This window comes from Leptonychotes weddellii, chromosome 1, assembly GCF_054177405.1.
Source record: "Leptonychotes weddellii isolate Sample4059 chromosome 1, ASM5417740v2, whole genome shotgun sequence".
Classification (NCBI taxonomy): Eukaryota; Metazoa; Chordata; class Mammalia; order Carnivora; family Phocidae; genus Leptonychotes; species Leptonychotes weddellii.
Window position 1 is genome coordinate 21,553,587 of NC_138369.1, and position 26,072 is coordinate 21,579,658.

The following is a 26,072-nucleotide window of genomic DNA, read 5'->3' on the forward strand; positions in this document are numbered from 1 at the left end:
AACTGTGAAAAACATACTATACTCATGGAACTGCAAGTAGTTCAACATAACAATGTGAAATGGTGAAAGGTTTTGGAGTAAGAACAATCCGTAACTCCTGAGGCACCTCCTTCTTTAGTCTGTAAGTGTACTAAAACATTGAGTAGACCTACATTTATAAAAATAGAGATAAGAATAGTACCCATCACATCGGGTAGTTGTGAGAAGTACAGGTGAAGTGCTAAAAACAATGCTTAGAGTAAGCAGTGATTAGCATAAGCCCCATACTAACTATAGATATAGTGACATATCTATACATTAAGTGACATATAACATATAGTGATATATAGCACTTACTATTGTGATTACTTTTTTGTTTCCCCAATTGAACTTGAAGATGATATTTTGTCCATAAGCAACCTACATAGTTAAAGCTGTTTTATGAGAATATGAACACTAAGCATTTCACTTGAACTCCAGAAAAGAATTATTTACCAATATGCTACTTACACTAGCTGATTAATCGTCTTCTGCTGCTCCTTAGATCTTCTGTAATTCAACAATTTACTTTGTGCTGGTGTGTCAACACCTATGTCTTCAGGGGGGCGCACAATAGGAGGTAACTTCAAGTTCAGAGCCTCCTTTTCTGCTCTAATTGCAGCTTTGTTTGGATCTGACATCTTGGTCTCCTGAAGATTAAAATACTTTATACTCTGAGGAGAAAAAGCCCATTAAGCCATTACTGTAAACATTAGCCTCCGTATATTCATAACATATCTTAGCTATCAATTCCAAAACTTCCAGACATTTTGAGATCTTCCTCCCAAGTATGGTATTAGCCTAAAGAATGACAGTTGAGGTAAATGGGCAGGGATTCCCTTATAGCTCTACATCCCACTTGCTATGAAGAAATGAAACCAGTCACTTCCCAGTTAGGGTTTCAGTTTTCCCACAGATGAAATTAAGGAACTGGATTAGATGCTCTCTAAATACCCCTATGGTTCTAAAATTCTGGGTTCAAATTTTCCCCTAAAATGCAAACCACCACCATCACAACAACAAAATCCAGTTGTTGAGGTATAATTGCTCTCCCAAAAAAAGCTGATGTTTGACATCATTAAAATCTTTAAACACACCAATATTGTATCTCAGTCTTGCTACCATCCTAGGAAGTGATACGATGATCAAGCAAAAATAGGCATACATTTGCATAGAAAATCTAAAATGTCCTGTAAATGTTGAACAGTTAACTGTGATACCAACTGCACTTGCCGCGGATGCCCACAGAATTTGGAGATTCCTGCCTTGAAAAAGAGAGTATTCTGCTGGCACCCAGTTAGAGATTCCGGCCCTGGGAGAAGGGTGAAGAGAAACCTGAAGGCAAGAAGTACCTACCTGATTGTTTTTCACTACTTCCCAGCTGCGCAGACGAGAGGGAAACGTTCATTAGCTTCTCCTCTGGCAAAAGGAAGAGGGGAGACGAAGGGTGAAACCTCAGGGACCCCACCGCTCCCGATGAGCTGGGCAGTCCGCCTGCCATGTACAAACAAAGTTGTCGCCATGGAAACGGTCGCCATCGCGGCTGGAGAGACCGGGTAGAAGTTGCCTGGAGAGGCAGTTGCTGAGCTGCGACAGATTGGATTACCTGTCACAGTAATTCATTGCACAATTCATTACTAATTGTTTACGAATGGAGAGTTGGAGAATGAGATTTTTTTTTTTTTTTTTTTACCTAACTGCCTTCCCTTGGAAGGGGTCCAGGGAATCAGGATCTTCAAGCTGTGGAAACCTGCAAGACTGGAAATTTGGATGTGTTGAAAAACAGATTTATGTAAACGCTCTCAGAGGAGGATGAAGTCTTCAAATGTTCCCATAGTGACTTCCCTGTAAATAATCAGCAATATAATTTATCTTGTTTCTATATTGGTGTTTGTTTATGCAGCACTTTTCCTTCAGGAAATCCTTGGCAAAAAAGGTAAGGTGTGTAAGTTTTTCGAGTATGCTTGGAGATACTGGATACTCCATCTGAAGGATGATAGCCTACACAAATATGCGCATAAATAAAACTGGGGGATGAGTAAGTCTGGTGGTGTATTGATGGCATAGTCATTCAACAAATATTTGAGCATATTTGACCTAGAGTGCCAGTCACCATGTATAAAGAATTTTCTGTTAGAGTACAGCCTACACTCCTATGTCTGGCACACAATAGGGCCTCTAAAAACATCATTTGGGTGAGTGCATGAACAAGTTAAGCATCCTCATTGCTTGTAAAAGTAAGCTGTCTTTCCGTAGAAAGAAAATACTGGTATAAGTACATGATGGTTTTTTGGCATTTGCTTAAGCTAAGTTACAAGCTGTGGACTTAAAGGAAGACAGCAGTCTTTAGTGTCATACCCACAACCTCGCCAAGTTATTCGATCAAACACTAATCTGGTGCTGCAATGAAGAGATTTTGCAAATGCAATTCAAATCCCGAGTATATTGATGTTAAACTAGGGAGAGTATGTGGGTGAGGCTGACTCAATCAGTGGAAATCCTTTTAAAGAGAAGGTTTAGGCATGCACTGAATCAGACTCTAAACAGCAGCTAGCTTTATAATTGCTCTCTCCTCTCTGGATCTTCCCTGACAGCCTACCCTATAGATCTTGGACTTGCTTAACCTGTTCCCACAATTGCATAAGCTAATTCCTTGTAATAAATTCATATGTATATATATATATACACACATACATACATATGGATAAATATAGGGGACACATATAATCCACTGGTTCTGCTTCCCTCATTAAACCCTGACTAATACAATATATTTTTTTAACAGATTTATGCAGGTGTAATTTACATACTATAAAATTTACCACTCTAAAGTATATAATTCAATGATTTTTTTTAGTAAATGTAGAGACTTATACAACCATTACCAAGATCCAGATCTAAAACATTTCAATCACTGCAAAAAGTTCCCTTAGGCTCATGTGCAGTGAATCCCCACTCCAGCCTCAGGCAACCACTGATTTGCTTTTGGCCTCTATATGTTTGCAATTTCTGAAAATTTCATATAAATGGAATAAAAAATTATGTAGTCTTTTGTGTTTGGCTTCTTCCACTTAATGAAAACATGTTTGAGCTTCACTCATGTGTAGTATGTAGCAGAAGTTCATTTTTATTGCTGAATAGTCTTCCATTATATAAATATATTACATTTGGTTTATCCATTCACAAGTTGATGGACATTTGGATTGTTTCCAGTTTGGGGCTATTATGAACAACCCTGACATGAACATTCATGTGCAGATGTTAGGATGAACATACATGTTCATTTCTCATCAGTAGAAACCTAGAGTAGAATTACTGGGTTGAATGGTAAGTTGAATGAATGAAAGGTTATGTTTAACCTTTTAAGAAACTGTCAAGCTGTTTCCCAAAGTGACTGAAAGATTTTATATTCCTACCAGCAATGTATAAGGGTTCCAATTTCTCCATGTCCTTGCCAACACTTGGTATTGTCTATCTTTTTTATTACAGCCATTCTAGTGTGCATATAGTGGTATCTCATTGCATTTTTAATTTGCATTTCCCTGAATACTAATGTTGTTGAAATCTTTTTGTTACAGGATTTTTTTCTCTGCTGGTGCCCACAGTTCTTGGTCACACCACTTTGAAGAATGAAGAGGTAGACCAGATAGAGTGGTGGGCAGCAAAGCAAGGTTTATTGAGTGATAGTAAAGCAAAGGTTATTGAGTGATAGTACAAAGCTCCCAAAGAGAGAAGGAACCCTACCTAGAGGGTTGCCACAGGAGTTTCTCAGTTTAGGGATTTTTAATGGGCTTGTTAGCTGGCTGTTTTAAACTGATTAACCCTCCCTGATCCTGTCATCCAATCAGGTTTTTGTCACCTATCTATCACATAGGAAAGGGTGGAGGGCTCCTTTCAGGGTGGTGTAAAATCCTTTTAAGGGTGATTTCCTCTTGGGAGGGGGGGCTTTGTCCCTGCCTGCCTTCCACCTATCCTTCATCATTTTCATGTGCTCATTATCCACTAACATATCTTTTTTGGATGAAATATCTATTCAAATCTTTCATCCATTTTTAAATTGGATTATTTAACTTTTTATCAGTTGTAAGAGTTCTTTATATTCTGGATACAAGTCCTTTCAGATAATTTGCAAACATATTCTCTTGGTATACAGCTTATATTTTCATTTTCTTAATGGTGCCTTTTGAAGAGCAAAAGTCTTCATTTTTTTAAAGATTTATTTATTTATTTGGGTGGGGGAAGTGGAGGGAGGGGCAGAGAGAGAGAGAGGGAGAGAGAGAATCTCCAGCAGACTCCATGCTGAGCAAGAAGGCCCAATGTGGGGCTCAATCCCAGGACCCTGGGATCATGACCTAAGCTGAAATCAAGAGTCAGTCGGTCGCTTAACTGACTGAGCCACCCAGTTGCCCCCAAAAGTCTTCAAATTTTATAAAATCAAACTTAAGATTCTTTTTTATGGGTCATGCTTTTGAGGCTATTATCTATGAAAGACAGATAAGGTCATGAAGATTTTCTCCTATGTTTTCTTCTAGTTTCCGGTTTTACATTTAGATCTATGGTCTATTTACAGTAAATTTCTATATTTGGTGAGAGGTACAGATCCAAGTTCATTTTTTTTTTGTATATACATATATAATTGTTCCAGTATCATGTCTTGAAAAAGTTGTCCTTTCCCCACTGAATTGCCTTGGGATCTTTGTTGAAAATCAATTGACCATAATGTAAGCATTTATTTCTGGACACTCAATCCTGTTCCATTGATCTACATGTTTACCTTTATACCAATACCACACAGTCTTGATTACTGCAGCTTTAGTAAGAATGGTTACAGTTTTAAAATTGGGTAGTGTCAGTCCTCCAACTTTGTTCTTTTTTTTTTTTTTCAAGCCATAAGAGACTTTTTTTTTTTTTAAGATTTTATTTATTCATCAGAGAGAGAGAGAGCACAAGCAGGGGAAGTGGCAGGCAGAGGGAGAAGCAGGCTCCCTGCTGAGCAAGGAGCCTGATGTGGGGACTCAATCCCAGGACTCTGGGATCATGACCTGAGCCAAAGGCAGATGCTTAACTGACTGAGCCACCCAGGTGCCCCCCAAACTTTGTTCTTTTATAGAAAAGTAGTGATTTTGACTCTTTTAGGTCCTTTGCATTTCCATATAAATTTTAGGATCAATTTGTCAATTTCTACAAAAGTGCCAGCTGGGATTTTTATAAATCTTTCGCTTTGAAAGAAAAACAGCTATTTAAACATATAATATGCAGCTTAAAATCCCCCCTTAAAAGCTCTATTTCTTAGTCTAAAGGTTAGAAATATTATCTATGAGAGCAGAATTTATTTCACAAGGCCTTGATTATTTAAAAGCACTTATGGATATAACACCAAAATGTGATTCTCTAATACTATACAAAAAGTTTCTTCTACTTATTAAATGTGGAAGATGCTAAGAAAACTTACGAGACTAATTTACTACGCTTTATAATATGCAGTGTTTGTTTCAAAATTAAAAACGGGAGGGCAGGGAAAAGAAATGAGTCCATATGCATAAGAGTTCTTTATGGAGTTAAATTGTGGTAGGTTTTACATAGGTTCTTTGATTTGAATTTCTTATCTTCTAACTTTTTATTGCTATTAAATTAACATTAATTATACTTTATATTAAATGATATAACTATATCATATATTATTTATACCATGCTATATAGTATAAGTATATATAATAATATAACCATTATAAATCCTAATAAATTTTAAAATAAAAGAAACGGCACTGTTGTTGGGAATGTAAACTGGTACAGCTACTATGGAAAACAGTATTGAGATTCCTCAAAAAAATTAGAAATAGAACTACCATATGATCCAGCAATTCCACTTCTGAGTATGTATCTAAAGGAAACAGAATCACTATCTGCACCCCCATATTCGCTGTAGCATTATTTACAATAGCCAAGACATGGAAACAACCCAAGTGTAAATGTCCATTGAAGGATAAATGAATAAGCAAAATGTGATATAGACAGAGATATAGATATTGGAATATTATTCAGCCATAAGAAAGGAAATCCTGCTACCTTGTATAGACCTTGTATACCAATGTATAGACATTGAGGGCATTAAGCTAAGTGAAATAAGTCATACAAAGACAAATACTGTATGATCTCACTTATATGTAGAATTAAAAAAAAAAACAAACTGAAGAGATTGGTGGTTGCCAGAAGCAGGGGGAGGATGGAGGGGAGGGGAATGAAGGGAATGGGTGAACGGTCAAAAAAGGTAAAAACTTGGGCACCCAGGTGGCCCAGTTGGTTAAGCGACTGCTTTCGGCTCAGTTCATGATCCTGGAGTCCCCGGATCGAGTCCCGCATCGGGCTCCCTGCTCGGCAGGGAGTGTGCTTCTCCCTCTGGCCCTGCCCCCTCTCATGTGCTCTCTCTCTCAAATAAATAAAATCTTTAAAAAATAAAAAATAAATAATAAATAAATAAAATAAAATGAAAAAAAAAAGGTAAAAACTTCCAATTATGAAGTTCTGGGGATATAATGTACATCATGGTGAATATAGTGACCATACAAATTATGTATTTGATGTTGCTAAGAGTGTAGATCTTAAAAGTTTTCAGCACAGAAAAAAATACAACTATGTGAAATGATGGATGTTAACTAAACTTTTGTGGTAATTATATATATATATACATATATAATCAATATACAATCATTGTTGTACACATTGGACTACTACAATATTATATGTAAATAATATCTCAATAAAACTAGAAAAAAAATTTTTAAATGTTAAAGAAACAAAGAGATTGGTCTCTTAAATAAAAAGCAAATGAAAATTATCAAATTTGAATATATAAGGAAGTAGCAGATTACCCTGAATATTACCAGGTACTACCCAAAATTTCTGAGTGCTATCACTCAAAACTACAGTATCATGTTGACCTTAAGTAAAAAAATATAAAAGTATATTAGTAATCTATGTTTTGGCTACCAATGTTATTAACCAAGGTGAAGGTAATCACAAGAAACTAGTCTTCATATGCTTATCTTTGCAGATATATATATATAATACAAGAAAACTCCATCAACCATAAACTTTGATTAGTGAAAGTTAGCCTGTGTTTCTTGGTATGGACTGAGAATGGAGGAATAAAATGATTTTTTTTAAAGGTTTTATTTATTTATTTGAGAGAGAGAGAGAATGAGAGAGAGCTCATGAGAGGGGGGAGGGTCAGAGGGAGAAGCACACTCCCTGCCGAGCAGGGAGCCCGATGTGGGACTCGATCCAGGGTCTCCAGGATCATGACCTGAGCCGAAGGCAGTCGCTTAACCAACTGAGCCACCCAGGCGCCCAGGAATAAAATTTTTATTACCTGCTTCCCCTTTTGGTATCAGGGAAAGTGTAGTGCTGGTTCAGTCTTCCGACTTCAAATTTTAATTATATAATGTATATAATTTATGTATATAATTATGCTATAATTTAGCCTCATAAAAATAGAGCTTCAAACACACCATTTATTATATATCATTTTCAAATCTGTTGAGTTCAAATCAAATTTTCTATGGGAAGTTGTGACACTTTCATTCACTTTCTCATGAAAGAACTGACAAAAAGACAGTGGAAATGTAGGTGGGGCACAGGAGTGCAAGAGTCCGTGGCTCTGGGAGTCCCAAACAGACCAGGTTTGACCACTCACCCCAGACAAACTCCAAAGGCAGAAAGATGAGTGATGGTGAAACAAGAAGGGGATTTATGGGTGCCTGGGTGGCTCAGTTGGTTAAGCGACTGCCTTCGGCTCAGGTCATGATCCTGGAGTCCCAGGATCGAATCCCGCATCGGGCTCCTTGCTCAGCAGGGAACCTGCTTCTCCCTCTGACCCTCCCCCCTCTCATGTGCTCTCTCTCATTCTCTCTCTCTCAAATAAATAAAAAAAAAAAAAATCTTAAAAAAAAAAAGAAGGGGATTTATTTCACTGAGGCCAACACCAGTGGCCTCAGAAACGGTCTCCAAAGTGCGGACAACATTCTAGGTTTACATAGAATAAATGTAGGACAAAGGTCAATGGGTACATGCAGGTGGGCAGAAAAGGCCAGGTGGATCATTGTGGGGGGGGTGGTTCTTGCTGCCTCAGGGCAATCCTTATTGCTTGAGGGGGTAGTTTTTGTTCCCCATCACAAGGCGCACTGCTTGCAGGGTCTTTTGCCTGTGTAAAGAGATTAGCTGGAAGGAAGAACTTAATCAATTAGAAAGTTTGAGGTCAAAATGGAGGTAGTTGAAGTCCTCTTTCAAAAAGAGGAAGGTAGTGGGGGCGCCTGGGTGGCTCAGTCGTTAAGCGTCTGCCTTCGGCTCAGGTCATGATCCCAGGGTCCTGGGATTGAGCCCCACATCAGGCTCCCTGCTCCGCGGAAAGCCTGCTTCTCCCTCTCCCACTCCCCCTGCTTGTGTTCCCTCTCGCTGTCTCTCTCTCTGTCAAATAAATAGATAAAATATTTAAAAAAAAAAAAAAAGAGGAAGGTAGTGAACCATGGGTATACTATATTCCAATTTGTGTAAATAAGTAGGAGGAATGTATATATTCATAATACATGGTGTGTTTGCACAGGAGTCATGGAAAGTGGTGGAAAGATTACCTTTTTTCACATGGGTCTGTTTTACTCTTTAAAAAAATTAAAAAAAAATATATATATATACACATATATATACTAAGAGAAGTATGACACTTAAAGGCATCTGTCTCAAAACTAGGATTAAGACTGCTAATTGTTAAATTACATCAGTTTGCTTAAAGGAAACTCACATTTTCCAGTAGGGCTTCTATCTTTCTTTATACAGGCTGATTTAAGACTGAGTTCTGCAAATTTGCATGAAGGAAAGTGCTGTGGATAAGAAAAATGCCATTTCAAAACTCTGATTTGTTAAATGGGGTACTATCAACTAGACTACCAAGACTTACTTACTTTCTTCCTTATGTTAGTCAGTTGATACAAAGTAATGACTTTTATACCTATACTGTAGACTCGAAGTGCATATAAACTATCAGTACCCGGTCACCTTATTAAATATTTGGTGGGTGGGAGCAGAGCAGGACAGGCATAGAAATTTCAAATAATTGCAAAACCCATCCTGCTTTTAGAACACAGTCAAAAGCCTATTTTCTTCATGGTAAGCCAGGGGGTAAGGTATGGCTTATTATTAGATGCCCAGTTAAGTATGCATTCTAGTTGTAGGATAAGGAAAAATGGATACTAATTAGATCATTTGTGGATAGAAGTGACTTCTCAATTTGTTCTTTCAAATTTTCAAGGTTTTTTTTTTCAGTTAATCACCGAATATTAATTATATTCAACACAAAATCACTCTTGAAATACTTTCTTCATTTGGTTTTCAGTGAAGGCTACACTTCTCATTTTCTCTTACTGGCTATTTTGTCTCCTGCCATTCTTTCAGCAATGTCTTTGTGATCTTGAGCAGGTAACTTAATCACTCTGGACCTCGTAACGATAAATGACGTTTTTAGCATAGTCTTCGCTCCCTAAATGGTAATTCTTGTATAACGTTAATTGTTACTACCACAAAGACAGCTCCGTGCGCCTGCGTGCCCGCTCTGAAACAAACCCACCCACACCTCGGAAAGGGCGAGCGGCAATGAGAATGCGGTGGAGGGGAACTGGGCAACGCTTTCCACGGCCGGAGCCAGGCTGGCAATCCTGGTCGAGTTCTCCACGCCCTCGCGCTGCTTAGCCCCGCGGAGCTGGAAGACAAGGCAGAAGGCTAGAATCCAGAAAAAGCGCCGTCTTCCGTGAGGGAAGCGGAACCCATGACAACGCCCCAACGACTTCCGGCTTGGCGCACCTTTCCTTCAGCTCTATAACTGCACTTTCGATAAAAACATGGTGATTAACGTAACATAATAAAATAAAATTTAAAAAAAATGGAGTCCAATATTTCCCTCAGGCACCTCTATAGTTTCTTTATTTTCCCCTCTTTATGGCTCGATTTGACGATAAAGATTAAGTTGGAGGGATTATTGATAGGCGTGGCTACGGAAAAGAAGAGCATTTAAGCCGGCTTGACGAAAGTGCGGAGCGGAAGTACCTGGTGCCCTCTCCCTCCGGCCGGAAGTTACGGGACTGAATGGATCCCGGAGCCGGCTGCCGCAGCTCCTCAATTTTCCTCTGAGGCTTGGCGGCCGCTGGGCCACCAGGTTCATGTGGAGGCTCCCAGGTTCCCGCGCCGCGCTTCGTGGGGTCCGCACGGCGGTGGAGCGGCACACTCGGGCCGAGGCGGCGACTGAGACAGCGGGCGCCATGGAGCGCGCTGTAGTGCGCTGTGTGCCCTCGGAGCCTAAGCTAAGCCTGTCGTTCGCGCTGGCCGACGGCAGCCACAAGAACATGCAGCGAGACCAAAGCGAGCCGCTGGGTCGGGCCCTCAGCCGGATAGCAACGAATGCCCTCAAAGGTCACGCTAAGGCGGCCGCCGCCAAAAAGAGCAGGAAGAACCGGCCAAATGCAGGTGGCGGCGTGGCCTGTGCGGGGCCTGGGCCCGAGCCGGCTGCGGCCTGCGAGCCCGTGGTGAAGCTGTACTACCGGGAGGAGGCAGTGGCCGAAGACGTGCTCAACGTGGACGCCTGGCAGGACGGCGCGGTGCTGCAGATCGGCGATGTCAAGTACAAGGTGGAGCGCAACCCGCCCGCCTTCACCGAGCTTCAGTTGCCACGCTACATCATGGCCGGTTTCCCGGTGTGCCCCAAGCTCAGCCTCGAATTTGGGGATCCCGCCAGCTCCGTCTTCCGTTGGTACAAGGAAGCCAAACCCGGAGCGGCAGAGCCTGAGGGTGGGGGCCCCTCGTCATTGTCTCCCTCTTCACCCTCTCCCAGTTGGACGGAGACGGGTGTGAACGAGCGCGTCTACACGCCGTCCAATGCCGACATCGGGCTCCGACTCAAGCTTCATTGCACCCCAGGCAATGGGCAGCGCTTCGGGCCCAGCCGGGAGTTGGAAAGTGTGTGTCCCGTGGAGGCTGGGCCTGGCACCTGCACCTTTGACCACCGGCATCTCTACACCAAGAAGGTGACGGACGACTCTCTCATCCGCACGGTCTCTTACAACCTCCTGGCCGACACGTACGCCCAGACTGAGTTTTCGAGGAGTGTCCTGTACCCGTACTGTGCCCCTTATGCCCTGGAACTCGACTACCGCCAGAACCTTATCCAGAAGGAGCTCACGGGCTACAACGCTGACCTCATCTGTTTGCAAGAGGTTGATCGCAGCGTGTTTACAGACAGCTTGGTGCCGGCCCTCGAGGCCTTTGGGCTGGAGGGCGTGTTTAGAATCAAGCAGCACGAAGGCCTGGCTACTTTCTACCGAAAGGCCAAATTCACTCTCCTTAGCCAGCATGACATTTCTTTCCACGAAGCCCTGGAGTCCGACCCACTTCACAAAGACCTGCTGGAGAAACTCGTTTTGTACCCCTCTGCGCAGGAGAGGGTGCTCCAGAGATCTTCTGTCCTCCAGGTAAAGTACCTCTGCCGTTCTCTTTACATACTCGTCGATTTTTAGGGCCCTGGAAGATTTTTTCAGATTTTACTGAAGGGTGTTTGCTCTTGTATCTTCAACACAAAGGTTAGCTTTCATTCATTCACTGAGCAAATACTTGCTGAGCACCTTTAGTGTGCCAGGCACGTTTGAACAAGACAAACGGACTTTCATAGTGCTTACCATCTCGTGGGAAAGACGCATGCTGAATACAAGAACATAGTAATTAATTAATGTTTTCTTACTACTTGCCAAGCACTGTTCTGACACATTAAAGCACTTAAAATTTAATCACTAAATTCTATTCATGATATTAATATTACAGTGTATGTTAACTAACTGGAATTTAAATAAAAACTCAAAACAGAAAAAAGTACTTAATAATTGTGTCTGACATATTTAATGAAGTATTCCACAAATATTAATATTTTAATTTTGGTCAGAGTAATCCTGCTATTTTTACAGATGTTATTCTTCCCATTTTATATATGGGGAAATTGTCAAGTTTACTTATCCAATTTCACACAAGTGTGGAGCCAGGATTCTTCTTGCCCAGTTACTTATATATTACATCATCCCTGAGCAGGGTGTTAAGCTGCCTTAGTTTTTTTTGGTTTTTGGTTGGAGAGAATTTTTTAAAAATATGTTATTTGTATATTTGTCCAGAGTTTTTAGGTAACTGATTTTGTTCATAGTAAGATTTTGGAGTAGCTACCTTTTTTTTTTTTAAGCACCCAGTGTGTTTCATGCACCTCTGTGTAAGTTCATTTGGTTGAATCCATACAACAGTCCCCCTTGAGGTGGATGATAGTGTCTTTAACCAGTGACCAAGCTGACTTAGGAAAACAGTGTCTCTCTCCAGGTCACACTGCTATAAAATGGTTAAGAATGGGTATTCCATCTAGGCGGGACTGACTCCAAAGCCTGCCTTTACCCACTTAAAAACACCAACCTTAATGTTGTTCTCTAAAATAATATCCTTAACTTCCTCTATGTTGGACTGTTGTTAAAACATGTTATGCTGAATCCTGTTCATGTGTATCGTGAAACTTGTAGCAAAAGTTGAATTTCATAATTGCAATTATACTTTTCAGACAGGGAAGGTTATGAAATGTCAGTTCATCATGTAGTCTTGAATTTAAAAAAAGAAAAACATTCAGGAGATTGACAGCAACTGAACTCTTGGCCCTTTGTTTATTTTAGGTTTCTGTTCTTCAGTCTACAAAGGACTCTTCTAAAAGGATATGTGTTGCTAATACCCATCTCTACTGGCATCCAAAAGGTGGGTTTTAGTGGTTTTCACAAGTGATGTAAACATGGTAACTTAAGGTCAGTAAGGCTGTTTTACACACATCTTTTTTATTTCTTTCAGTTTTATTGAGATATAATTTCATAACCGCATCAGGTTTAAAGTGTACAGCACAGTGACTTACATATATTGCAAAATGATTGCCATAATAAGTTTAGTTAACATCCCTCACCTCAGATCTGCAAAAATGTTTTTCCTTGTATGAGAACTTTTAGGATCTACTCTTAGCAACTTTTAAATATACCATATATCATTGTTAACTGTGGTCATTATGTTTCTATAGTTTCTATAACTGAAATGTTTCTTTTTTACCTTTGGGCCACCTTCATCCGGTTCCCCTCGTCCAAATATATATGTTGAATGTCACCCAGATACTGTATGTAGTTTGTGGGCTTTTTTTTTCCTTCTTAAAGGCAACTTTTAAAAGTACTTACATTAATGTTTTTTATATTCACAGGTGGGTACATTCGTCTCATTCAAATGGCAGTAGCCTTGGCTCACATTCGACATGTCTCGTGTGACCTGTATGCTGGCATACCGGTTATATTTTGTGGAGACTTTAATAGTACCCCATCAACAGGAATGTATCATTTTGTTGTCAATGGCAACATCCCAGAGGATCATGAAGACTGGGCTTCCAATGGGGAAGAGGAACGGTGCAACATGTCCCTTACCCATTTCTTCAAACTGAAAAGTGCTTGTGGTGAACCTGCTTACACAAATTACGTTGGTGGCTTTCATGGATGTCTGGATTACATTTTCATTGACTTAAATGCTCTAGAGGTTGAACAGGTGATTCCATTACCTAGTCATGAAGAAGTTACCACCCACCAGGCCTTACCTAGTGTTTCCCATCCCTCTGATCACATAGCACTTGTATGTGATTTAAAATGGAAATAGACTTACGTTTAATGGAATTTAAGTCTGCTTTAGTAGGAAATCCAATATGAATCACAGCTTATGTATAACCATTAAAGAGGAAAACTAGACAGATACAAAGGCAAAATGTTGTTACTCTACTAGTTACGTTCCGGTGTCTTCATTACACAACTGTTCATATTTGTAGTTTCTCCACTTTTCTTTTTTCCTATGGTTGAAGGAAAAACATATATTTATGACTCCCAGGAAGAACATTGAATTATTATGTACATTTTTATAAGTACCTTTTTTTTAGATAGGAATTAAGAATTTTGTAAGAAAAAAAAAAACCATTTGAATGATTCTTTTAATTTTTCTACCATAACACATTTCAAATTGAATTATGTTTATATAATTAGGGAAAAATGCATACAGGTTAAAGTGAGAGGCCTAAGTCTGACACATGAAAGGAGTAACATTAGAGTCTACCTCTACCTCAATTTGGCTAGAATTTAATACAACTTCAGAGCTTTAACAGAAGATTAAAATATGCCATCACCAATTGTTAATTGCTTCTCATCTTTAATTTTTCAGTTAACATAAGGTATTATCATACTTTTGTTTTTAGGATTTTACTTTTTAGTATATGGTTCAAATGGACATTTAAATTCTTATTACTGCAGCTCATTTGAACTTTTAGGATGCAAGCACAATTTAGTGTTCAAAGTGAATAACAACATATTCAACTTGATCCCATTTTCTTGCCCATGAAAAATGTTCATAAATCAATAGAGTATTTGACCGTATGATACTACAGAATGCAGCATGATAAATTACTTTATGAGAAACTGCCTACTGATATGGGCTTGACATTTTGGGTGAACCACTGAGCATTTCTTTGCTGGAAGAATTTTTGAAATTGTTGGTTTTTATAAATAGAAGGGGGATTTGTGGGGCTTTTGAGCATTTCTGAAACAAACCGTTCTTTTTATATACTTGAGTATTATAGTTTGAGTTATAGGAAAACATTGTATATATAATTTATATACTGTAAAAAATTTAAATATGAAGCCAAACTTTTTAAAATTAGAAATTACAGTTTTAGTGATTAGTTTCTAGCCTTGAGTGGTAACTGAGCTCTTCTAACTCAGTTATCACCATACCTTATTTGTAATGCTTTAGCTGTTACTTCTTTAATGTTCAGGATAACTATAATATCTCATATTTCTGCATTTAGTTTCTATAGCTTAGATATTAAAAGCCCACTCACTTCAAGAATTCTGATTTTCCACAGTCATGAGAGCTTTTGTCCCAAATTCGTTACTAATCTCTAAACCCAATACCATAAGAACTTTTCTCTTTTGATAAAGTAGGCTGTACTTTCATATTCTGCTCACTAGCCAATGTATTGTTAAGCCTTAGTAAGTTTGAGAATGAGTTTTACTTACAATTCAGTTTGAACCTTGAAGTATTTAAAATACTGGAAGGGGAAAATTAAAGTGGCAGTTTCTGGGGTCTTGATTAGAAAAAGCTATAAAAAGTTGATGCTACCAAATTGTGCCTTCCTAAATAACATTTTTGAGAGCATTTATCAGTTCACAAATACATGAATATATTAAAGCCAGAATCTAATCCTTCTGCAAAATATATATTGTTTTCTTCCTTTTTAAAATGTTTTTGGTCTGCTTTCAAACATGTTGACAGGACCCTTAAAATAACGTGAGAGGAAACAAAGTTTCTAAGCAAAAAGCTGAGAAACATTTTGAAAGAAGAAATTGTAACATGACATGCTCACTCATGCCCGTGAGGAAAACATTCAGATTCTGTATTAACACCATGGCTAGCTTGATTGAACTCTGGTCGGAAGAACTAATCACTTATCAAACATTCCACATCCTGAATCTTTAAATTTGATATTTGCTCAGTGTGTGATCAGATTATATTGGCATTTCAGAATAGTAGAATGTAGAATATTATTGTGAAGTGCTGTATGCTCTGGTCAAATCTCCAGTATACAGATATATTAGTATGAATGGAGTCCAAGGTTAGGGAATACTAAGAAAATTGTATAAATAGGATACCAAAATTACCTTGTATTCATGAGTTAGAATAAAGTTTTATTCAGAAATGTTTGATTAAAGCCATCTTTGTGATTGAATTTTTCTATTACATTTGGATTTTTTAGTACATTTAATAAAGTATGGAAAGTGTAGCACCTCTTTTTCTATGGTGAACCCATTTTATGATGTCACAAGTTCTTACCATAGGAATTAACACTCCAGAATTTTATATTAATTGATTATAAAAGACTAAGAAAATTATAGAACACTGTCCTGTTAAATAAACTCTTGCACAATTGGCCATTGCAGAAATATACACTAGTAGTTTGTAATACATTAGCAAAAAAATCGTTTCTGGCTGTAATGTGATGTTCTTTAAAATTCTGAATACCAAAATCAGTTTTAAATTTCCAAGTATTTCACTGGATGGTGACTTTTCTGAGCGAACTAAGGGCTGATAATCAGAATTTGGCATGGTGGTTTCAGTCTGGAGGTGTATCTTGAGAAACAGTACAAGGGAGAGGGTCCAAAGAACATCATCGGAAGATATTCCTCGTGGAAGTTGATATCATTAGATCTCCTATTCTTCAACTGTACAATAAAGGCAGAGGTCCCCTACAACCTGGTTTGAGGGAAAACTAAAATCCATATTAATGAAAATTAGAGGTCTGCATTACTAGTGTATCATAAAATCCAAATGACAACACAACAGGGAAAATCCTAAAAAATTATAGCCAACACTAATTCTCTAATCAATTCAAAAACATTTAAATGTTTTGAAAGTTTAATATTTTACTCTAGTACTAGAAGGAAACACCTAGATTTCATTTAGGGAGAGGAAACAATTTAAGATTTTTAACTGATTTGGGTAATCAAATTCTATGGTCCCATAATGAGAAAGTACATGCTTTAGCATGGAAGGTACTAGAGCTGTACTGGGTGATTTTTTAGTACGAACTTGAGAACAATAAGACTATATTTTGAGATGATAATACCAAAGCATTTTTTAATTGAAGTGAAATTCACACTTCACTAATAAGATTAACTATTTTAAAATGTACGATTCCACTGCATTTAGTACATTTGTATTCACACTGTTGTGCAACCATTATCCCCAACTAGTTCCAAAACATTTTCATCACTCCAAAAGGAAACACTGACCCATAAAGTCGTGTCACACCATTTCCTCCTCCCCTCCAGACACTGGCAGTTACTAATCTGCTTCCTGCCTCAATGGATTTCTCTATTTTGGACATTTCATAGAAATGGAATCATACAATATATGACCTTTTGTGTCTGGCTTTCTTTAATGTTTTTAAAGTTCTTCCATGTTTTATATATCAGTACTTCATTCCTTTGTATGGCTGAATATATTCTATTGTATGGTTCTACCACATTTTATTTATCCAAATGGATGTTTGGGTTGTTTCCACATTTTGGCTATTGTGAATAATGTTCCTATGAACATTCACGTATACATTTTTGTTTGAACACCTGTTTTCAATTCCTTTGGTTATATACCTTTTGAGAACCTGCCAAAATGTTTTCCACAGTGGCTACACCATTTTACATTCCCACCAGTGCTGTATGAGAGTTCGTTTCTCCACATCCTCACTAACTTAGGTGTTTTTTTTTTTTAAAGATTTTATTTATTTATTTGAGAGAGAGAGCATGAGAGGGGGGAGGGTCAGAGGGAGAGGCAGACTCCCTGCCGAGCAGGGAGCCCGATGCGGGACTCGATCCCGGGACTCCAGGATCATGACCTGAGCCGAAGGCCGTCGCTTAACCAACTGAGCCACCCAGGCGCTCCCTAGGTGTTTTTGATTATAGTCATCCAAGTGGGTATGAAGTGCTACCTCTACCAAGGCATGTTTATCTTGTTTAATCTTATTATGTTGTTGCAGTCATGAACTAGATTGTTCCCAGTGGATTACCCAACCGCCTCTATTTTTTTCCAGAGAGCTCATCTTCAGCAATTTCTACTTAATCTTACAAGCTTGTATCAAGTTGCAAAGGTCAGTCTCATTGCTTCTTTGGTAGAGATTTGGGGGAAAAACATTATAAAAAATACAAAAGTCCTGGAGTGTAAATAAATTGAAAAGATTAAGCAGCCTAAAACAAACCAAAAACAAGGTCACTTTAAAAATATGGGTCTACTTCGGTGATTTATTTCAGAGAAGGAACTTGCTTACTAACATCGGTCTTTAAATGGTTTAGCCATGCTCCACTATTACCTAACACTTTTTAAATCCCACTTTAGGTACAGAGCAGCAGATAGCAAGAATGCCTAAATACGAATTCCTGAGAAACTGAGATGGCTGTGGCTGAATATAACTCACCAAGTTATAATGCATAATCATCAAAAAGATAAAACTCTGCTTATTAAGAAACTTAGGTTTTGAAAAGAAAATCTGTGATTCAAGATAAGCTTTAGTAATACATTTTTTTAAAACATCGAGCTAATACATTAAAAGTTATAATATGGAGGGGCGCCTGGGTGGCTCAGTCGTTAGGCGTCTGCCTTCAGCTCAGGTCATGATCCCAGAGTCCTGGGATCGAGCCCCACGTCAGGCTCCCTGCTCCTCAGGAAGCCTGCTTCTCCCTCTCCCACACCCCCTGCTTGTGTTCCCTCTCTCACTGTGTCTCTCTCTGTCAAATAAAATCTTTAAAAAAAAAATTATAATATGGAACAAAATTATTTTGCAAGTTGGCCATCTTCATAGTGTATTGAATAATACTGAAGCCAGATGCTAAAATTAACACTTCACATATAAATGATAAAGTAATCTTAAATTCTAGACCTTAAAATACTAAATCTTAGTATTTAGTTAAACTAAATACTAAGTTCAACTGGCTGATACCACCTTCAACATAACTAGCACCTAACAGCTGGATTCATGCTTCTAACAAACTCTCAGCTGTTAAAATCCATGTTTGTATTGTGTTAGGTTTTTACTCATAATCTTCAATTTCCTTGAGAAACTTCACTAAAAACTATCATTTATCCCCATCTTCTGTCCATTTTGTGTTGAGTGTACGTCAAAGGGTTTATATAACAATCCATTTTGCCCAGTAACTCACTTTAATGGTCTTATCCTAGATTGTTGCTGATGTTCATCTTACTACATTTGAAGTATTCCTAGTTTGCATTTTTGGTTTCATCTCATTTATGTTCTTGAAATTGAAAACGGTTCAGTAGGGAATTGGATAGGCTTCATTTGGCGTTCTTATATTGGATGAACAATATACACACTTTTAAAAGAGTATTATATATAATCTTTATTTCCCGTGGAATAGTTTGGAGAAATGGTGTATCCAGGGACAAAAGCATTTAGCAATAAAGCTGATCTTTCTCAGAAAAGCTGGGTTAAGTATAGTATTTTGAATATCTTAAACCAAAGAAAAATATTTCTGCTGAAGCTGTAGAATTTTTAAGTATTCTAAATAATTGAATTATATTACCTCTTTCATGTCCTTTTATTACATATCTAAAAAAATTTGCCTTTTTGCAGCCTGGCTTGTGTCATTTTTCTTCATCCTAAATGAAAGAATCCCACAATGCTTTGGTTCTTCAATCCAAAATTGATCTTTATTTTTTCTCTTTAAGGGTTTCTGTTACCGCATGTGAAATCAATTGTCAAAGACTGGCATCAGAAATAAACTCCATACTCATTACCAATCACTCCATTCCCCCTTCCTCTCAGCTCTTTGAAACCACTTATCTACTTTTTGCCTCTATGGATTTGCCTATTTTGGACATTTCATATGAATGGAATCATATAATTATGTAGCCTTTTCTGACCAGCTCCTTTCACTTAATATGTTTCTATATTGTAGTATGTATCAGTACTTCATTCCTTTATGATAATATTCCATTGTATGGACATACCATATTTTATTTATCCATTTATCAGTTGATAGACATTTGGATTACTTCCAATTTGGCCTCCCTGGATAATGCTGTACATTTGTGTACAAGTTTTTGAGTGTACATGTTTTCATTTCTCTTGGGCATGTATCTAGGAATGGAATTGCTGGATCATATGGAAAATATTTAACCTTTTGAGGAACTGCCAGACTGTTACCCAAAGTAGTTGCACAATTTTGCACACCAGCAATGTATGTATGGGGATTCCCATTTCTCCACATCCTAACACCTGTTATCTTTTTTATTACAACTATCCTAGTGTGAAGTGGCATCTCATTTTGGTTTTGATTTACATTTACCTGATGGCTAATGATGTTGAGCATCTTTTTTTTTTTTTTTTACAGATTTTATTTATTTATTTGAGAGAGACAGAGATAGCAAGAGAGAGCACAAGTGGGGAGGAGGGAGAAGCAGACTCCCTGCTGAGAGCGGGGAGCCCGACGAGGGGCTGGATCTCAGGACCCTAGGATTGTGACCTGAGCTAAAGGCAGATGCTTAACCGACTGGGCCACCCAGGCGCCCCTATGTTGAGCATCTTTTTATGTGCTTATTGTCATTTGTATATATTTGGAGCCCATTTTAAAAACTGCATTGCCTTTTTGTTGGGCAACCCTTTCCCCTGCCCGCTTTTAAAAATCATCATTCCTCACCTCTTCAAGGCTAGGCAGGCCCAGTCTGTGCTATATACATCTCTATTACTGGCATGGCACTCAACCCAGCCTAAAAGAGCCACGGCCACCAACGAATTGGTCAGTTCCTGAAAGCTAACTCCCTGCCTGCAGATGGCAGTGCTAAGCCTCCAAACACCAACTGAATTTAAATAAATTCATTTAAATAAATGCCCAATATAATTGAAAGAATACCATGAGAACAATGCGGAAATACCTGACAAGGTCAAGAAGACACCTGGCTCCACTGTCCTTTAAAACACAAAGGACCTCACAAGCGTCTGTGCATTTTATTTATTTATTTTTTTAAGAGAGGGAGAGGTGGGGGAGGGATAGAGGGAGAGGGAGAATCTTAAGTAGGCTCCATGACCAGCACGGAGCCTGACATGGGACTCAGTCTCACAACCCTCAGATTATGACCTGAGCCAAAATCAAGTAGGATGCTTAACTGACTGAGCCACCCAGGTACCCCTGCCTTAATTATTCTTTACCTGAGTCCAGATTATTACTTTTGCTATTGATTACTCAGAATTTTTGTTGCTAGAATATAGCCACTTAAACTTTTTATGTGGTTTGTGGAAACAGGGATAAAGGGATATTTGTAAGATAGTAAGAAACAAAAGCAGCCAAGTAACCTTCGAGTAGTGGTAACTTCAAGTTAGGCACAATGAATACAATGTCATGACATATATGCTAGAAGAAGAAATTTATCAAGAATATGCTGGGCTTAAACAACTCTTAGGAGTGGGCGCCTGGGTGGCTCAGTTGGTTAAGCTACTGCCTTCGGCTCAGGTCATGATCCTGGAGTCCCGGGATCAAGTCCTGCATCGGGCTCCCTGCTCAGCAGGGAGTCTGCTTCTCCCTCTGACCCTCCCCCCCTCTCATGTGCTCTCTCTCTCAAATAAATAAATAAAATCTTAAAAAAAAAACAAAAACAATTCTCAGGAGTAAATTTTAGAACCAGGTCCTCATCAATTCCATGTTTATATTAATGTTGCCTTTAAAGTAAAATACCTAGATTGCCTTAATGAGATTACAAATTAAGACTATTATTTCATTCCTATCATTTTTCTAAAAATAATGAAGCTGGTAATATAAATAAATGTCATTTGGGAAGAGTTTTTGGCGCGCCAATACTATCCCAGCGATAACACTAACTCTACTGATCCTGGTAGTAGATTATTTCTAGTCACTTTCTCAGAATTCAATCATCTGAATAGGTAATCAGACTCTAGAACTGTTTCATTAATTTTCCGCTATACCAGATTTTCAGATAATATACTTGGCAGATATACCAACCATTTGCTCGTTATAACTCAACCTAAGTTCTCACATAAATTCTACCAAAGTTGGTAAATTAGTTAATATTTACATTATTGAAACATACAACAGGCCACCAGGAAGCATAAGCACTTGTTTCTAATGACAAGTCAGAAGTCACTTTCACCGGGCGCCTGGGTGGCTCAGTTGGTTAAGCGACTGCCTTCGGCTGAGGTCATGATCCTGGAGTCCCTGGATCGAGTCCCGCATCAGGCTCCCTGCTCGGCAGGGAGTCTGCTTCTCCCTGTGACCCTCCCTACCCTCCCCCCTCTCATGTGCTCTCTCTCTCAGTCTCTCTCTCTCAAATAAATAAAACCTTTAAAAAAAAAAAAAAAAAGAAGTCACTTTCACCTCCATACCAAGAATGAGAACATTCACATTTAAGGAAGTTTGATCCAGGACATCTGGTTTATGGTACAGCATGCATGTAAGAAGCTTGGAAGTTGCCACTCTGTCCTAATGAGAAGTCAAAAACTGAACACACTGGAAAATCAACAACTATTCCTAGGTCCATAAATGTCACAGGGCAAACTGATGCCCCCCAAATTGGAGCCCAACAGGTGAATACAGAGAATCACAACCTGCGGGAACAGTAATCTCTGTGCGACCCAGCACCAGGGTAGCGACACTTGAACTGTAATTGAATTGCTAGAGGCTCAGTATGGACAACCCAGTAAAAAGCTCCAACAGCCCCCATACTTTTGTTTTACCTCCTTCTACCAGCTTCTCACAGTGAATATTGGAGAAAAATCCCATGCTTCTAGCAGAGGAAGGGGAAAAGAAACCACTCTGAAATATGCCGGAGCACCGTCTTTAGAAAGGTCTGCTCACAAAAAAGTAACCAGAACCTACCTTACAGAAGGGTTTTATCAGAGCCTAACTGACCGGCAGGCAGCCCACTTTAGCCAACCTATCCCACCAAAGTGGGGAGAAAAAATTAAGAAGCACATGTGAAGTTTACAGTCCAGAGGTCTAAGTCTCACTAAAAGACCAAGACCTAATCATAAGACTATAAAATGCTTCCCCTATTCCCACACCTTACCATAACATTACTGAAGGCCTATTTGTAACAGTTCCTTTTACCTGTACATCATGTCCACTAAAAAAAAAAAAGACATTACTAAAAGGCAAAATACAGGGATGTCTGGCTGGCTCAGTCAGTAGAGCATGCAACTCTTGATCCCATGGTCATGAGTTTAAGCCCCATTTTGGGCTTAGAGCCAACTTAATAAACAGATAAATACTTAGATAAATAGACAAATAAAAAATACATACACACATACATGGCAAAAACCAGTTTGATGAGAGAGCAAGCATTAGAACCAGACTCAGATATGGCAGGGATGGAAGAATTATTAGACTGGGAATTTAAAACAACTGTAATATGTTAAGGGCTCTAATGGATAAAGAAGACAATATAAAAGAGCAGATAGGCAATGTTAGCAGAGATGAATTCTAAGAAAATCAAAAGGAAATGCTAGAGATTAAAAAAAAATTGTGACAAATGAAGAATGCCTTTGGTGGGCTAATTAATAGACTGGCCATGGCTATGGAAAGAATCTCTTGAATGTGAGGATATCACAACAGAAACCTCCAAAACTTAAAAAGCAAAGAAGGAAGGAAAAAAAAAAAAAGACTGGTGGAGGGAGAGACAAAAACCCAAACAGAAAAACAATATCTAAGAACTGTGGGACAACAACAAAAGGTGTAACATATACATAATGGGAATAACAAAGAAGAGAAACAGAAATATTTGAAACAGTAAGGACTGAGAACTTCCTCAACTTAGCGGCGGATACCAAACCACATATCCAGGAAACGCAGATAACACCAAGCAGGATATGCCCCAAACCCTGTATCTATACCTATCATTTTCAAACTACAGAAAATCAAAGATGAAAAAATCCTAAAAGAAGCCAAAGGAAAAAGAAACACCTTATCTACAGAGGAGCAAAGATAAGAGTTATATCTGAGTTCTCAGAAACTATGTAAGCAAGAAGAGTGGAGCAACGTAAAATGTTAAGAGAGAAAAACCCACCAACCTAAAATTCCGCACTCTGCAAAATTCTCTTTCAAAAGTGAGGGAGAAATAAACTCTCAAACAAAAATTGAGGGACTTTGTTACCAGTAGAACTGTCCTTGCAAGAAATGTTTTTTATATTTTTTTTTTTTAAAGATTTTATTTATTTATTTGTGAGAGAGAGAATGAGAGACAGAGAGCACGAGAGGGAGGAGGGTCAGAGGGAGAAGCAGCTCCCCGCTGAGCAGGGAGCCCGATGCAGGACTCGATCCCGGGACTCCAGGATCATGACCTGAGCCGAAGGCAGTCGCTTAACCGACTGAGCCACCCAGGCGCCCAAGAAATGTTTTTTAGATAAGAGAAGGAAAATGATACAAGTCAGAAACTTGATTTACATAGAGAAACAGTATCAAAGGAATAAGTAAAGGTATTAAAAGAACTCTTATTGATCTAACAGACAAGTTTGTTCAAAAGAACAACAACAACACTGTGTTTGACTGTGTATGTTTATTTATATGCTTACGTTTAAGTGGAATGAATGAAAGCAATGATATGAGGAACTGGAGGGAAGAATGAAGATTATTTTGTTATTATAAAGTACCCAACACTACCTACAAAGGACATAGTGTTATTTGAAAGTGGACTTGGAATAGTAGTAAATATGTATCACAAACACTAGAGCAAGCACTAAAAAAAAGTTTGTTTTTTTTAAGTGTAACTGATACGCTAAGAAAGAGAAAATATAATCATATGTAATGCTCAATTAAAATCCACTGAAAGGCAGAAAAAAGGTGGAAGGCAAAAACAGGAAGGCAAAATTGTAAACAAAGAACAAGGGCAACAATTAGAAAAATTACAAATATGGTAGATATTAATCCAGCTAGGTCAACAGACATTGTAAATGCCAACTGTCTAAATGTACCAATTATCACACAGATTGTCAGATGAATCAAAAAACAAGACCCAACTATATGTTGTCTACAAAAAGCCCACTTTAAATGTAAATATAAAGACATACATAGATTATCCCAGCGTCCTGGGATCGAGCCCCGCATCGGGCTCCCTTGCTCAGTGGGGAGCCTGCTTCTCCCTCTGCCTGCCGCTCTCCTGCTTGTGCTCTCTGACAAATAAAAAAATTAAAAAAAAAAAAAAAAGACATACATAGATTAAAAGTTATCAAGAGAATGAGAGAATGAGAAGACAAACCAGAGTGGAAGAAAATACTTGCAAAAGACACATCTGATAAAGGACTATATTCAAAATATACCAAGAATTCTTAAAATCCAATGAGTTAACCCAACCAAAGAAATGGGCCACAGACCTAAACCTCACCTAAGAAGATATACAGATGGCAAATAAGCAAATGAAAAGATATGCTACATCATGTCATCAAGGAAACAAAAATTAAAAGGAGATACCATTACACATCTATGAGAATGGCCCAATCTGGAACACTGACACCAAATGCTGGTCAGGATGGAACTGGAGCAGCGTGAACTCTCATACATTACTAGTGGGAATGCAAAGTGGTACCGCCACTTTGGAAGACAGTTTGATGGTTTCTTAAAAGACTAAACATACTTGTACATACAATCCGCCAATCCTGCTCCTTGGTATTTACCCAAAGGAGTTAAATACTTATGTCTGTGCAAAAATCTGCACACAGTGTTTGTAGCAGCTTTACTAGTAACTGCCAGAATTTGGGCTCAGCCTACTGACTCTTACAGCAGATAAATGGATAAGCCATGGTATAGGAACTATCAAGCTTTCATGAAAAAACATGGAAGAAACTTAAATGCATATTAAGTGAAAGAAGCTAATCTGAGGAGGCTACACCTTGTATTCCAACCATATAATATTCTGAAAAAGACAAAACTATAGAGGCTGTGGAAAGATCAGTGGTTGCCAGGGGCTGGGAGTGAGGGAGGGATGAACAGATGGAACACAGAGGATTTCTAAGTGAAAATATTCTATATGCTGTAACGAGGGATACATATTATACATTTGTCCAAACCCAAAAAAAAGTACACTACCAAGAGTGAACCCTGATGTAAACTTGGATTTGGGATGATTATGTGTCAATATAGGATCATCAGATGAAACGAATATACCACTCTGATGGGGAATGTTAATAATGAGAGATGCATGCGTGGGGGCAGGAGCTATATTCCTTCCTCAACTTTTCTGTACATCTAAAACAAAGTCTCAAAAAAAAAAAAAAAAAGAGTAAATGGAGAAAGATACACCATGCTAACACTCATCAAAAGAAAGCAGGAGTAGCTATATTACTTTCAGGTACAGTAGACTTCAAAACAAGGAAAATTATCAGGGATAAAGATAAATGATAAAGGGGTCAGTTC

At 38.5% G+C, this 26,072-nt stretch overlaps 2 protein-coding genes across 2 annotated transcripts in view; one reads left to right on the forward strand and one right to left on the reverse strand.

Moving 5' to 3' along the window:
* DNAH12 (dynein axonemal heavy chain 12) overlaps nucleotides 1-9,899 on the reverse strand; it is a 151,531-nt gene extending 141,632 nt beyond the window's left edge. The window contains exons 1-4 of the mRNA XM_081805771.1: nucleotides 9,641-9,899; nucleotides 8,813-8,891; nucleotides 1,375-1,512; nucleotides 490-692 (exon numbers count right to left, since the gene is read on the reverse strand). Coding sequence (XP_081661897.1) covers nucleotides 490-659 — 170 coding nt within the window. The 5' untranslated portion in view covers nucleotides 660-692; nucleotides 1,375-1,512; nucleotides 8,813-8,891; nucleotides 9,641-9,899. The remainder of the gene's footprint in view (nucleotides 1-489; nucleotides 693-1,374; nucleotides 1,513-8,812; nucleotides 8,892-9,640) is intronic.
* A 216-nt stretch (nucleotides 9,900-10,115) lies between these two features.
* Nucleotides 10,116-15,856, forward strand: PDE12 (phosphodiesterase 12). Its single transcript, XM_006737304.3, has 3 exons — nucleotides 10,116-11,528; nucleotides 12,753-12,831; nucleotides 13,316-15,856. Exons 1-3 carry the CDS (start codon nucleotides 10,224-10,226, stop codon nucleotides 13,756-13,758), a joined length of 1,827 nt encoding a protein of 608 aa, XP_006737367.1. The 5' UTR covers nucleotides 10,116-10,223; the 3' UTR covers nucleotides 13,759-15,856.
* Nucleotides 15,857-26,072: the final 10,216 nt, after the last annotated feature.

Bases quoted from the DNA above. Each gene is read 5' to 3' on its own strand.
- PDE12 (XM_006737304.3), top strand. From the start codon at position 10,224: ATGTGGAGGCTCCCAGGTTCCCGCGCCGCGCTTCGTGGGGTCCGCACG. The intron at 11,529-12,752 runs GTAAAGTACCTC...TGTTTATTTTAG, and splicing joins AGAGATCTTCTGTCCTCCAG to GTTTCTGTTCTTCAGTCTAC. The intron at 12,832-13,315 runs GTGGGTTTTAGT...TTATATTCACAG, and splicing joins TCTCTACTGGCATCCAAAAG to GTGGGTACATTCGTCTCATT.